Raw genomic sequence first — 15308 nt, forward strand, 5'->3', positions numbered from 1 at the left:
CTGTCTTTCTGTGGGCTGGTTTTCCATATGAATTAGTAGAAGTTGGGTTTCATTGGTGGACTAATTTGGACCTTGGGGGACACAGCCAGTTTACTATTTTATTGGGCATGCTTTCTGATAACATAGAACGTGGGCCCTACCATCTTGGAAACCATTCTAAAATCGTTACTTTTTCAGGTGACAAGCACTTATTTTCTCCTCCCAATCCCTTCCTATTAAAAAAAAAGAAAAAGGAAAACATTTCAACAAATAGACATAGGCTGAGCAAATTTTCCCAATGGCCACATCCAAAAATGTATGCCTCATTCTGCATCTTAAGGCCATCACCCCTGGGTCAGGAGATGAATGGGGTCCTTCATGGATCCTGTGGAATGTCCTGGGAGATTATATTCTAAAAAGGCTGGAGCCAGAGTCAATGAGCCTCAGATGAGATCACCTTGGCCTGGGGATAATTAAATGTAAAATAGGAATAATTAATCATGGAGATGTGAATGGCTTGGGAGGGAAAGAGCCCTCCTAGGCTGGGAAGTTTTAAAATGTTAGGATTTTTTCTGGAAAAAAAAAAGTTTTTAAGCCTTTGTCCCTGAGGTTTGGGAATATTGCCCTACCACAGAAATACGTAGGTGTGACCAGATAATAATGGCCCTTTCTCTACATGTGTGAAATAGCTTGTGATCTTTATTACATGCCAGTAGGACTTTTCTGGGGCAGATTAATTATCTCCTATTTCTGATGGGTAGAATGATTTATCGGGGGAAACTTTGACTCCTTGGGTTTTCATTTTCCATCCTTTTCTCATTTTAGGGCCACCTTGCTGCCTGGGTCTTGTGCCAGTCGAAGAGGTAGATAACCCTCACTCCTTACAAGTGAGGGGAGGAGAATGGTGTCCTCACCACCCCCCAGGCACCTATTTAGGACCAGACCCTGGAAGGAGACCCTCACCCAGCCCTCCAATCCACGTGTCTTTTGAGACGCCACCTCCCACAATTTAGGCTGAAGCCACTTCCCTAAAAAGACTATATTGTTTTTAAAAGAGACAGAGAAAAATGGGTATTTATTTTTCTATTACAGCCATATTTATATATTTATGCACTTGTAAATAAATGTATATGTTCCTTAACATACCGGAGAGACATATGGAATCCCATCCAGGAAGGTGTACCGGGTTGAAAACAGAAAGCCGCAGTTTGAGAAAAAACAAGCAGGAGAGATTGTCATCAGACACATGTGACTGGGAACAGAAGTAGCCTTTTATTTCTGACTTCTGCAACTCCCTGGGATGGTGCCGAGTGCCCATTAGGAGAGAAGGAAAACACATCTTAGGCCCATCCTCCGTGAGAGCTGAACACGGATGAACAACGCAGACTGGGGGGAGAAACCTGACTTAACGGACCGGCTGAACTTGGTACCACAGGAAGTGATCTTCTTCATGGTATGGCCAGGAGAACAGACTAAAATGTGTACAGTCCTCTATAAGCATTAACAACCCTTCCAGATTCAATAATCTGTGGCAACATAACTGTAAAAACAAACGCTGTAACTTCTAAATAAATGTTTAGTCTCCTCTCTAGCCTTCGGCTTGGTCATTCCTAAAACCCTTCGGGAAAATGAGCGCGGGTCGTTTCTAAGTGCTCCTGCGAGCATCTTCTCTGAGCCTGGAGGAGCCGGAAACACGTGCTCAGGAAAGGCTCCGAGCTGTCTTGCAGGATGAGATCCGCTAGAGGGCGCCGGCACTGCCATTCTGCCTTGCTTATTTAACTTGAAAAGGGGACTTTTGCCCAGAATGACTTACTTAGCTGCTGAGTCTGTGTGGGAGACTCGAGCGGGAACCGAGGCCAGAGCTCTTCCGAGGACTTGCTTATGGAAAGGATGCGATTAAGCTGAACAAACAAGACTTGCGGGGGGGGGGGGGGGGGGGGGGAGGGGGGGTGCGGGTACATATATGTCTCCCCCTGTAGATATCAAGTAGGATAAAAACAAATCTTAGTGATGAGCGCTTAACAAAAATTGGAGAGGATAGATAGGAAAACAGCAGTGGATGCAAGGATGCATTTCCAGTTAGTGGTTATTGCTGATTGGCGGGAGGATGAGACCACCTTTCCTGCGCAAGATAGCAATTTCTTCCTTCAAGGCTAGAATCTTATTAGCCTGGACCTGGATCAGTTCACTGATCTTTTCCCTTGCCACAATATCGGCTTTCCGAGGCCCCTGGAAGGCATTACCCTATTGGGAAAAGAAAAATAAAATAAAATAAAAAATGACATTCTTGCTTTGAGCATCTGACTCATTCCCATTTGGAAAATGAAAATGTTTCTTCTCCTTTGTACCACCTAAAAGAAGAACCTGCCTGATAGAGAAATAGAGGCAGAGTCAGTGGTTAAATTGTTCTCTTAAACTGAGGGGGCTGCCCAGGAGTCTCTTCAAGCTAGTAGGCAGCTGTGTGGTACAGTGGATAGAGCAATGGACCTCTGACAGGAAGACCTTAGTTAAAATATGGATTAACAGAGGACGAGCCAATATAATAAAAATGACCATCCTACCCAAACTTATTTATCTATTTAGTGCCATACCCATTGAACTACCAAAATACTTCTTCACTGATTTAGAAAAAACCATAACAAAGTTCATTTGGAAGAACAAAAGATCAAGGATATCCAGGGAAATAATGAAAAAAAAAACACATATGATGGGGGCCTTGCAGTCCCTGACCTAAAACTATATTACAAAGCAGCAGTCATCAAAACAATTTGGTACTGGCTAAGAAACAGAAAGGAAGATCAGTGGAATAGACTGGGGGAAAGCGACCTCAGCAAGACAGTATACGATAAACCCAAAGATCCCAGCTTTTGGGACAAAAATCCACTATTCGATAAAAACTGCTGGGAAAATTGGAAGACAGTGTGGGAGAGATTAGGAATTGATCAACACCTCACACCCTACACCAAGATAAATTCAAAATGGGTGAGTGACTTAAACATAAAGAAGGAAACCATAAGTAAATTGGGTAAACACAGAATAGTATACATGTCAGACCTTTGGGAGGGGAAAGGCTTTAAAACCAAGCAAGACATAGAAAGAGTCACAAAATGTAAAATAAATAATTTTGACTACATCAAACTAAAAAGCTTTTGTACAAACAAAACCAATGTAACTAAAATCAGAAGGGAAACAACAAATTGGGAAAAAATCTTCATAGAAACCTCTGACAAAGGTTTAATTACTCATATTTATAATGAGCTAAATCAACTGTACAAAAAATCAAGCCATTCTCCAATTGATAAATGGGCAAGGGAAATGGATAGGCAGTTCTCAGATAAAGAAATCAAAACTATTAACAAGCACATGAAGAAGTGCTCTACATCTCTTATAATCAGAGAGATGCAAATCAAAACAACTCTGAGGTATCACCTCACACCTAGCAGATTGGCTAACATAACAGCAAAGGAAAGTAATGAATGCTGGAGGGGATGTGGCAAAGTAGGGACATTAATTCATTGCTGGTGGAGTTGTGAACTGATCCAACCATTCTGGAGGGCAATTTGGAACTATGCCCAAAGGGCGACAAAAGAATATCTACCCTTTGACCCAGCCATAGCACTGCTGGGTCTGTACCCCAAAGAGATAATGGACACAAAGACTTGTACAAGAATATTCATAGCTGCGCTCTTTGTGGTGGCCCAAAACTGGAAAACGAGGGGATGCCCATCAATTGGGGAATGGCTGAACAAACTGTGGTATATGTTGGTGATGGAATACTATTGTGCTAAAAGGAATAATAAAGTGGAGAAGTTCCATGGAGACTGGAACAACCTCCAGGAAGTGATGCAGAGCGAGAGGAGCAGAACTAGGAGAACATTGTACACAGAGACTAATACACTGTGGTATAATCGAACGTAATGGACTTCTCCATTAGTGGCGGTGTAATGTCCCTGAACAACTTGCAGGGATCCAGGGGAAAAAAACACCATTCATAAGCAAAAGATAAACTATGGGAGTGGAAACACCGAGAAAAAGCAACTGCCTGAATACAGAGGTTGAGGGGACATGACAGAGGATAGACTCTAAATGAACACTCTAATGCAAATACTATCAACAAAGCAATGGGTTCAAATCAAGAAAACATCTAAATGCCCAGTGGACTTACGCGTTGGCTATGGGGGGTGGGGGGGAGGAAAAGAAAATGATCTATGTCTTTAACGAATAATGCTTGGAAATGATCAAATAAAATATATTTAAAAAAAAAAGAAAAAAAATATGGATTAACAGGATTAAAAAGGGGATAATAAGAGCACCTGCCTCCTAGCGTTATTGTTAGGATAAAATTGAGACAATATTTTTAAAGTGCTTTGTAAACCATAAAGTGCAACATAAATACTATCATTGTTGTCGTTATTGTTTAACACGAGACTCTCCTTCTGAATAATTAAGGCACTCTTTCAAAATGTAAATATTTACATGATAGAGTTCATAAAATAAGTTAGCTTTCAACCACTCGCACCTTGGTGCAAGTTAACTTAATGGGCTGGTTTATGCCAATCTCTAACCAGAATCACCTGCCCTAAGAGAACTGAGCATGGAGAGACACTGGAATGCTCATTTTGGAGCTTCGGACACTATCCAGGCAAGGCAGTCCTCCGTGCATCACCACAAATGGAAGACTGGACAACCAGAGGCTGGTATAATATGGGCACAATGTAACTATGGAGCTGGGAAGAAAGCGCTATTGGAATTGGGAGAGATGCAGAAAGAGAAATTGGAAAATGCCAAGGAGAAATCTTGCCATTTTCATAATCCAACTCAAGGGTTTTCTTTGTCAACCTTTTCATTCTTTCTCATGTCTCCATGTCTTTTCTGGGATTTGTGCATACACCTAAAACCATGCCTGAATGAGTTCAGTTCATTTCCCTAGTTAAGGAGTCCTATAAATATCAAGGCAAACTAAGGGGTGTTTACAGAAAGTGCCAGTAGCACAATGTCCATAGTCCTGAGGTAGAGTTTGAATAATTATTAAGGTCAGGGATGTTCAAACTGTTTTTGATAATGAGCTCAGATTGCTAGAATTTGGGGTACACTCCCCTAATATAGTTCTGTGCCATTTCTATTGGCTTTCCTGTTGCCCAGAATTCTCTCCCTCTCCGTTTCCGTTTCCCTATCTTCCTTCAAGACTAAGCTCAAGTCTTACATTCTAATGAGGCTCTTTCCAGTCCCCACACCAATGACTACTAGTGGCTTCCCCTCTAAGATTTCCTTCCATCTGCTCTTTGTAATTTTTTTATGTACCTAGTTCTTTATCTCTTGCTTTTCCATAAGCCCCTTGCCTTTGGACTTTTTTTTTCCTTAAAAAAAAAAATCCTTAACACAGTGCTTGGTAAATGCTATTCAGTCATTTTTCAGTCATGACCCATGGCCAGCCTTCATACTTAATCACCTCCAGCCAATAAATATTTATTGAGCATCCATTCTGTCTAAGGCACCGTGCTAGGTGCTAATCCTTGTAAAAAGTTACTTGGATTTTCCTTGCGGAAAAATTTTCATTAGCTCCCTATTGCCTATAGAATAAAGTTCTAAGCCACAGACCTCCCCACACGCTGTCCTCATACCTATTACTTGAACACAAAGACAAAAGTTGTCTCTCTCTCAAGGGATTCTCATATTGCTATTTATAAACTCTTAACATATTTAGGCATTGTTCCCCTCATCCAAATAGGCTGTAAACTCCCTGAAGATAGGGACCATGTCTTAAACAGACTATCTGCCATTTTCAACAATTTGCAATTATAATAGCCAATCAAAGATACTCATGTTACCAACTTTACAGCAGACATGCAGTCATCCAACAAACATTAATTGCCTACTATGTGTCATAGAAGGAACAAAAGAAAAAAATTTCCCAGTAGTCACTGGTCTCAAAGAACTTACTGGAGATAAACTACATTGATATAGATATAAACATAGATAAAGAAATAGAGCCAGTCACCTCAATGTGCCAGGGACAGAAATAGAAATAAGATTGATTTTGAAGAAGGAAGACAATAAGTTCCATTTTTGCCATGTTAAGTTGGAACTGTTTATGAAACATACAGTTGGAGAATTCTAATAGGCAATAGAGTCTTAAAAAGTAATATTGAACTGCAGTTCAAGTGAGAGATTGTGACTAGATATATAGCTATTAGAATCATAGAGGTGATCAGTGAATACGTGGAGATACTGAATTTACCAAGAGAGAAGATGTCAAGAAAGAAGAGTGCCCAGGACAGAGCCTGGGAAGACATCCGTGTAATATGATCGAAAAGTCCAGAAGAGGGCATCAAAGAGAAGTGGGAGTATCCCTGTATTCAAAACTCCCCAAAAGACTCATCAGCCGCATTAATACTCACAAATGCCAACACAGTGCTAAGGAAGACTAGAGCAGAAGTGTACATACCTGCTGACGTTGCAGTGTATTCAAACGGTTTTCAAGCTCCCGCTTTTCAAGGCACAATTCATTCATTTGCTGAAGTTTCTTAGTGTGTTCCTTAGTCTTCATCAATAGGTCCCATCGTACCTGAGAAATCTTTTCCTAGAATATCAAGAAGATAGGTAAGAAAGTAAATAGAAGGGCAGTTAGGTAGCCTGGAGGTTAGTGGTTGTGGGTTCAAATGTGACTTCAGATATTTACTAGCTGTGTGACTCTTGACAAATCACTTAACCCCAATTGTCTAGTCTTCACCCGTTTTCTTCCTTGAAATCAATACTTATTAGGATTTTTTTTTAAGTAAATAGAAAAGAGCTGAGGAAAGCAAAAGACATAATCAGATTTGAACTCTAAACAACAGGGCAAATGGAAGAAGAAGTCTATGCCTAGGAAAATTAATTAGGAGTACTTTCATGTCAACTAGCTTCATTTTAGATAAGGTAAGAAAGTACATCTACTCAAGGAGCAGCTAGATGATATAGCTAGATCTCCTGGCCTGGAGTCAGGAAGATGAGTTCAAATCTGGTTTCAGAAACTTACTAGCTATGTGAAGCTGGGTAAGTCATTTAATTCTATTTGCCTAGGCCTTACCAATCTTCTGCTTTGGAACCAATACTTAGTCTCAATTCTAAGAAAGAAGGTAAGGGATTTTTAAAAAAGAAGGAAAGAAAAGGAAAGGTAGTACCATAAATAAATTTAGAGATGCGCAAAATAGTTTACCTGTCAGACCTATGGATAAGGGAAGAATTTATGTCCAAACAAAACATAAACAAAATTATGAGATGTAAAAGAGATAACTCTGAATACACAAAGTTAAACTGATTTTGTACAAACAAAATCAATGCAACCAATATTAAAAGCCAAGCAACAAATGGGGGGGGGGGGGGAGATCATTATAGCAAATATCTCTGACAAAGGTCTCATTTTTCAAATATATAGATAACTGCACCGAATTTATAAAAATATACAGCATTTCCCAATTGAAAAGAAGATATGAACAAGCAATTCTCAGATGAAGAAATTAAGTTGGTTTAAGTCATATGGGGAAAAATGCTCCAAATAAGATATTAATTAGGGAAATGCAAATTAAAACAATTTTGTGGTACCTCCTCACATCTATCAGACTGGCTAACATGACAAAAAAGGAAAATGATAAATTCTAGAGGGGATATGGGAAAATTGAGACATTAATACACTGTTGATGGAGCTATGAACTGATCCAACTGTCCTGGAAAGCAATCTGGAACCATGTCCCCAGAGCCTTATAAAACTATGCTTACCCTTTGACCCAGAAATACCAATATTAAGTCTCCAAAGAGATCAAAGATAGGGGCAAAGGACCTACTTATACAAAAATATTTATAGCAGCTTTTCCTGTAGTGGCAAAGAATTGTAACTAAAGGGATGTCCATTAACTGGGGGATGGCTGAACAAGTTGTGGCTTATGATTGTAATGGAATATTACTACATCATGAGAAATGGCAAACAAGATGATCACAAAGAAGCCTGAAAAGACTTATAGGAAGTGGTGCAAAGTGAAGTGGAGTAGAACCAGGAGAACACTGTACACCATAAAAGCAATGAAGTATGATGATCAACTCTGAATGACAACTATTGTCAGGAAGGCAAAGATGCAGGATGACACCAAGGGGCTGGTGATTAAATGGTTATCCACTGCCATAGAAGGAACAGACAGTATGAATGCATATTGAAGCTTCATTTTATTTCCTCTGTGAACTTTTCTCTAATGTAAGCAATATGTATCTTGTTTCACAATATGACAAACATTGAAATATATATTGTATGATAACATATGTATAACCTAAATCACATTACCTGCCTTTTGGGGAAAAGAGGAGGAGGGAAGAAGGGAGAGGACACGTATTGCAAAATGTCTGAAAACAATGATTAAAAATGATATTGACATATAATCTGGAAAAATTAAAACAATGATAAAAAAATAAAGTCCAAAGTCCTTCATACTCTGTGGGCCCCCAAAAGAAGACCTGAGTTCAAATTTTGCCTCCACCGATGTAACCTTGATTAAGGCACTTTAATTCTTTGGATTTGTGAAATAGGTCTTCATCTGGAAAATGAGAAGGTTGTACTAGACCAGTGATGGTGAACAATTTAGAGATGGAGTACCCCCACCTCACCCTCCATACTGAGTACCATGCCTGCCCCTCCTAGAGAACAAATGCTGTGCCTCCCTACCTTGACCTTCTGGCCCCACCCCTAACCCCAGACAGGGGAGGGAGGAAATGCTCCCATTGGCTGCTGGGTAGAGGGGTGGGTCATGTGAAGTATGTCCTCAGGCACATGGAGAGGGGGAGGGGATCAGCTCCTCTCAGAGTCCCTTTGGCTTTCTAGTAATGAATCCTGGCAGGAGACTGCAGGCGTGTGTACAGAAAGGACTCACACCTACCCTTTTTGGCATTTGTGCCATAGGTTTGCCATCACTAGACTAGACTGTTTCTAAGGCCCTTTCCCGTTCTAAATCATGAGAAATGTGAGCATTAGAACATAAAATGATTAATATTATTTGTGTGGGGACCTAAGTGAACTAATTTACTTATATGAAAAAGAAAAGGATGCGTTTAGCTATAGAACACATGATAAAACCTGGATTTTCTGTAATTGAGTAGAAAGAGTACCCAGGGGTACTATAGTCCATTTCTGGTTTTACTCCTAAATAGCTATATGAACTCAGGCTTAACCACCTAATCTGAGTCTTAATTTTTCCTTTTTTTTTCAAACAAGGGGGCTGGAATAGTTTCAGTTCTAAGATTTTACAGGCCCATCTCAATTCCATGTATGGTACTGTAGAATTAACAACAATAATAATAATAAGATAGTACTTTAAAGTTTTCCAAGCATTTTACCCATATTCCCTCATTTGTCCTCACAACCACTCAGGAGCTAGGTGGCACTATTATCCCCATTTTACAGATCAGACAACTAAAGTACAGAATAGTTAAGTGATTCACCTAGGGTCACATGGCTTGTTAGTCTCTGAAGTCTCTGAAGATTTGAACTCAGGCCTTTTTTTACTCCAGTTCCAGAGCTCTTGTTACTGTACCATTCAGCTGCTTCATAATATGGACAACCAACATCCTATATGTATAATATAGTAATAATAATAGCTAAAATATAGCACTTCCAATGGGTTAAAGCACCATGATAAATACTTTACAATGACTGTCTCACTTGAGCCTCACAAAATCTCTAGGAAGTATTATCCCCATTTTATAGAGGAGGAAGCTGAATGAAATGGTTAAGTGACTTGCCCAGGGTCATATAGCTAGGAAATACCTGAGACTGGATTTGAACCCAGTATTCTACTGACTACACCATCTGTATATTGTAAGATTCCAGAAGGCAATACAGGTACTTATGTTAGATATATATGTATGTGTTTGTATGTGTATGCTATCATAGACACAAATGGGCTATTATATGAACATTAAATATAAATATATTGCAATTATATGCATTTAATATATGTGCCATTCTATGCACATTATATATATATACACAATATTCTATTCACATTATATATATATATATATATATATATATATATATATATATATATATATATATATATAGTGAACTTGGAAATTACTCCACCCTAATTAGACATACTTTAGGGGAAGATAAAGTTGTAAACTCCTGATTGAACAATGAAGGTACTTAACTCATACCTTATAGTGAAGCTAGAACTTAAGCTAAGTCTATTTTTAGATCTAATACAAAAGGGTGTTAAGTACCTATAAAGGTTAAATTAATCACAAAAAGGACAAGTAACTCACAAAAGGTAAGCTTAGCAAAGAAGTGTGAAGTACCTCAGAAGATATAATCTAACTAGAGAAAGTGAAAACTAAAGAATGGACAGTCTTGGAGAAAATCTAATCAAAGAAGGTGAGAATTAAAGAATGGGCAGTCCTGGAAAAAGTGTCTACTGTGATTGGTAGATGTGAAAATTTAGGGGAGGTGACATAAGAGAAAATTTCTTTAAAAGGAGACTAAAAACGTCAGTTCAGGCAATTCAGTTCGGATTGAATTAAGTTTGAGTACAATTAGATTTGGAGTTCAGTTCAGTAAGGACTGGAACTCAGCCTGGAGGATCTCATTCAGACAGCTTCCTTGGAGATAGTCTCATGGTGAATGATAAGACAGACTCCCTTTCCCTTAGGCTCAGGGAGGCCACTTTGGCCAAGGCCTTTAACTACTGCCTGGCTCAACCTGAGCCAGAGCAGTTTAAATTAATTCTTCTCTCTCTCTCTCTCTCTCTCTCTCTCTCTCTCTCTCTCTCTCTCTCTCTCTCTCTCTCTCTCTCTCTCTCTCTCTCTCTCTCTCTCTCTCTCTCTCTCTCTTTTCCTTAATTCCTTCTCTCTATATTAATTAAAATCACCATAATTCTCAGTTGACTTGGGTATCTTATTATTTGGGAATTTTCCTTGGTGACCAATTATTTAGATTTCAAGTCACAAGCTAAAATCATCTTTACAATATATATGATGTGCCCAAGCATATAATAGAACATCCAAACAATAAAAGGCATCAGAGGAAACACTTGTGTCTTTCTTTGGGGGGAGGGGGGGTTGTATGTGTACCCTTTCATTATTCCAACAGATCCCTCAACAATGCAGATGACAATCAAACATGTCTGCCCATCTGGGATCCTCTTTTCAAAATCCTCCCATAAGTTTGCCACATTGGATCCACAGTATTATGAAGGGGTGGAGGCGGAGGACATGCCCTTTGTGTTCTTTTGACTTCACAAGGATACCCACAAAGTCCCTCATTATTATAAGAAAAGCAGGAAGGATCAGCTTGATGGCTCAGTGGACAGAGAGCCAGATCTAGAGACAGGGGTCCTGGGTTCAAATTCAGATACACACTATCTGTGTGACCCTAGGCAAGTCACTTAACCCTCATTGCTTAGCCCTTACCAGTCTTCTGTCTTAAAACCAATACACAGTATTGATGAAAAGACAGAAAGTGAGGGTTTTTTTTAAACTCTAGAAAGATAGGAAGGGGCCAGATTATAAAGGGCTTTAAATACCAAACAGAGGATACAACATTCGATCCTGGGGTAAGAGGAAGCCAGTGAAGCTTGTTCAGTACACAGTAACATGGACAGGTTTATTCTGAGTGAAAGACAGATTGAAATGGGGAGACTTGAAGCAGAGAAACTAATTAGAAGCCCCAAGTAAAAATGGGTTCAAATCTGGCCTCAGACATTTGCTAGCAGTGTGATCCTTAGCTTCCCTGATACTTCATGTTGATTCTAAGACAGAAGGGTTTAAAAAAGAGTTGTTAGACAGGTAGGAAAAGAACAAAGAAAGAGAAACATCCTGAAAACCTAGAGAAAGACTTATCCAGGAGAAGATGATTGACAGTGTCCAAGACTGCAGAGCAGTTAAGAAGGATAAGACTGAGAAAGGATCACTACATTTGGCAATTTAGACATCACTAGTGACTTTTGAGAGCCCAAGTGCAAGGATTCACACACTAGAAGGCAGAGGAGATCATGGGTGGTCAGTGGTTGTCCTTCAGTTACATCTGACTCTCTGTGAACCCATTTGGGATTTTCTTGGTGAAGATACTAGAACACTTTGCTTTCTCCAGCTTATTTTACAGATGATGGAACTAAGGCAAATAGGGTTAAGTGACTTGCTCAGGGTCACACAGCTGGAAAGTGTCTGAGACCAGATTTGAACTCAAGAAGAGGCATCTTCCTGGCTCTAGGCCAGGTACTCTATCCACTGTGCCACCTAGCTGCCCTGGGCATAGGTAAGTTAATAAAGTGAAAAGAGACCAAATACAAACTATACCAAATCTAAATTTTATCATTTTCCTCATCTGTAAAATGGGAATAATGAAACCCACCCTTGCTGGTTTGTTAAGAAGATAAAATGAGATACTTGTGAAATGCTTTGCAAACTATAAAGCACAATATAAATACCCCATATTCCCTCTTTCTTTTAGGTATGAAATGTTCTTCTAGCACATATGTGAGCCTGATTCACCATTTCTCTTTATGCCCTCTATCACTGAAGAGGGAAGCCCATGAAGGCTCACCTGTTCATTCATTCATCATTTGGTCATTCATTCATAAACACAACAAAGGTATAGATCTACTGAACCACAGAAACGGGGGGGGGGGGTTGTGTTTCCCATATCTATTTATCTCTGAACAACGAGACCAGTGATTGATCCCACTGAATTTGGGGCCTTCCATTTGGCTTTGTGGGAGCTACTAGTGAGATCCCACCATTCATTCATTCTTATTTCTTGAGTCCAATCGTTTTATTTTTAGTACTTAAGAGATTACCATAAATTGGTTAGGGCCAGCCTTTATTACTTGGAAGCAGAGAGCTCTTTTCAATCACTTACAAATGACTTCCTTCTTTCTGTCTCGCTCAGGATAGCCACAAACACCACTTTGGGAATATTGTGCCCCATTCTGGGCAGCACAACTTAAAAGATATGGATGAACATGAGTGTCCCCAAGGGAAGGTGATCAGGACAATGAGAGACATGGAAACTGGGTAATGGGAATAATGGTCAAGGGAAGGAGGGCTATTTAAGCTAGTGAAGAAATGGCTTAGTGGGCAACATGCATCCTCCTCCTTCTCCTCCTCCTCCTTAGCAATGCTGAGCTAAAAATAACCAGACACTGACCATGTTTCAAAAGAGTTTTCTGAAATGGATTATGCATATTTTTCAGATGAGATAACAAACTTAACTACTTTTATTCCTTATCTAATATACCTGCTCAGAATTGTACAACAAAATTGCAGAAAAAATAAATCAGAATTTTTTCGTGTTGCCTTCATTGCCCATTTCATCTCTCTCTCTCTAAGAGTTTTCCACTTATGCATCTCCTCCCTCTCATCCCCTCTCTAACCTGGCCAACTCCTACAGTGCTCAAGGTCACATAGCTATTAAGTGTATGAGGAGCTGGGTAGGGGGGCACTGCATCGAGCATTGGACTTGAAATTAGGAACATCCTCGTTCTAAAACATTCTTGAGTTTGACTTTGGGTTCTCTGATGCCAAATCCAATAACACTTTCCACTGGACTGTGCTTCTTCTTGAGGTCAAGAGGATGTAGAATTAAATTCTATATCTACTAGTTACTGCCTTGGGCATCCTACCTTCTGTCTGCTTCAGGTTAACTAAAAGCAAGGGAGTCAGACTACATGACCTAGGAGGTCCTCCTAAGCTCTTCACTCTATGTTCTTCTGTTACTGGGATAGAGGTCCATAGCCACTTTTCATGCGGAAGAGAGTAGAACTAGAACCAGTTAGTTACAGGGAGGCAATTTTTAGCTTAGCCACTATTAGGGAAAATCAAAGCTACCCAATGGTGGAATGGACTATCCTAAAAAAGAATTCTTAATACTAGAAAGCCTTGAACCAAAATTTGGCTAGTATATCAGAGATTCTACAAGGAAGATCCGTGCATTGCATATAAAAGTAGACTAGATAACTACACAAATTCTGTGTTCTAGAAATCTATGATTCTGTGAAAGCTAAACAGGCTCACTATCATATTTCTCACACTGCATTATTTCTACTTTTCAGAAGGAAGATGAATTATTGAAAGAAAGGGTAATTTTAGAGATGTATCTAGATTCCAATTAAATTTGTCCTTTGTTTACTGCTTTTTTTCTTTAAAATTTTTTATTTATTTATTTTTAAAACTCTTACCTTCAGTCTTTGAATCAATACTGTGTATTGGTTCCAAGGCTGAAGAACAGTAAGGGCTAGACAATGGGGGTTAAGTGACTTGCCCACAGTCACAAAGCTAAGAAGTGTCTGAGGTCAAATTTGAATCCAGGACCTCCCCACTCTAGACTTGGCTCTCAGACCATTGAGACATCTACCTGCTCCCACTTTTTTTATTAAAAAGAAGAAAGAAACTACAAATGAGGAATCTTGAAGATGGTGGTAGAATAAAGGTCAGAGTCCTGAACTTGTATTGTCACTGACACCCCCTAAAAAGGAAGAATAGCACAGAAGTCACTATTAAGGATATGGAGGTTCTTGACTCAACAAAGGAAAGCTCTAGCTACAATCCTTTTGGTGTTTTCTGTGCTTCTGCCCTCATGTAGCTCTATTAGGATTAATTAGCAGCTAAGGACAGGGTAAAGAATAGTGGGCAAAATTTCTTTAAGACCAGACAGAATCTTGGGAAGTGGGGTGGCTAGAATTCTGGGTAGCCAGAGTTGGTTGGGATTTTTTCCAACTGCCAATGGTCTCCTGGTGGTTTTTGCCCTAGGAGAAGACTGGTATTTCTGTTCTCTGGAACACTGAAAAAGCCCAGTGGCAGGAGAAGGAGGAGAAAAAAATCAGGGCTTTCAATAAGGGAAATTAACAGAAAGGAGAAAGAGATTGTTTTTTCTCTGGGTGGCTGCTGAAAGGGCCAGGCCATTTTGCAGCCTGGTCTGGCCTAAAAAGCCTAGGTAGGCCAAGAAGGCCTAGCAGTGGGCAGAGGACTACCAACTGATTCAAAGCTAAAGAAGATTTACAAAGACAATAAATATATAATTAGAGGATTAGTAATTAGCATAAGGTTATTTAGTACAGTTTCAGGTTTTTTTTTTTAGTGATAAATAAGAAGTTTTTAGGAGGCTTGAGTTCCTCAAGCAGGAAGAAAGTCTTTGCAGGCTAGAGGGAGTGGGGAAAACAGCTTAGACCCTTTTAGATTAGGGACTCCTACTCCTCAAAACCTTTGTTTACCCTCCTTACCTTTCCTTAACATTTTAATAGTTATTAAATAGAGATTTTTTTTACATTTGTCTCTAGTAGTTATCCTTGTGCACCTCCCCAATCTATTACAAG

At 39.5% G+C, this 15308-nt stretch overlaps 2 protein-coding genes across 15 annotated transcripts in view; one reads left to right on the plus strand and one right to left on the minus strand.

Moving 5' to 3' along the window:
* BOC (BOC cell adhesion associated, oncogene regulated) overlaps positions 1-1570 on the plus strand; it is a 105740-nt gene extending 104170 nt beyond the window's left edge. For all 11 annotated transcript variants that reach the window (XM_056793469.1, XM_007493692.3, XM_056793474.1 and 8 more), the window contains one exon: positions 805-1570. In XM_056793469.1, coding sequence (XP_056649447.1) covers positions 805-992 — 188 coding nt within the window. In that variant the 3' untranslated portion in view covers positions 993-1570. The remainder of the gene's footprint in view (positions 1-804) is intronic.
* Positions 1229-15308, minus strand: part of CFAP44 (cilia and flagella associated protein 44) — a 167848-nt gene continuing 153768 nt past the window's right edge. For all 4 annotated transcript variants that reach the window (XM_016433465.2, XM_016433464.2, XM_056793465.1 and 1 more), the window contains 2 exons: positions 6425-6559; positions 1229-2223 (listed from right to left, as the gene is read on the minus strand). In XM_016433465.2, the coding sequence (XP_016288951.2) occupies positions 2059-2223; positions 6425-6559 (300 nt within the window). In that variant the 3' untranslated portion in view covers positions 1229-2058. The remainder of the gene's footprint in view (positions 2224-6424; positions 6560-15308) is intronic.

The sequence above is a fragment of the Monodelphis domestica genome, chromosome 4 (genome assembly GCF_027887165.1).
Source record: "Monodelphis domestica isolate mMonDom1 chromosome 4, mMonDom1.pri, whole genome shotgun sequence".
NCBI lineage: Eukaryota > Metazoa > Chordata > Mammalia > Didelphimorphia > Didelphidae > Monodelphis > Monodelphis domestica.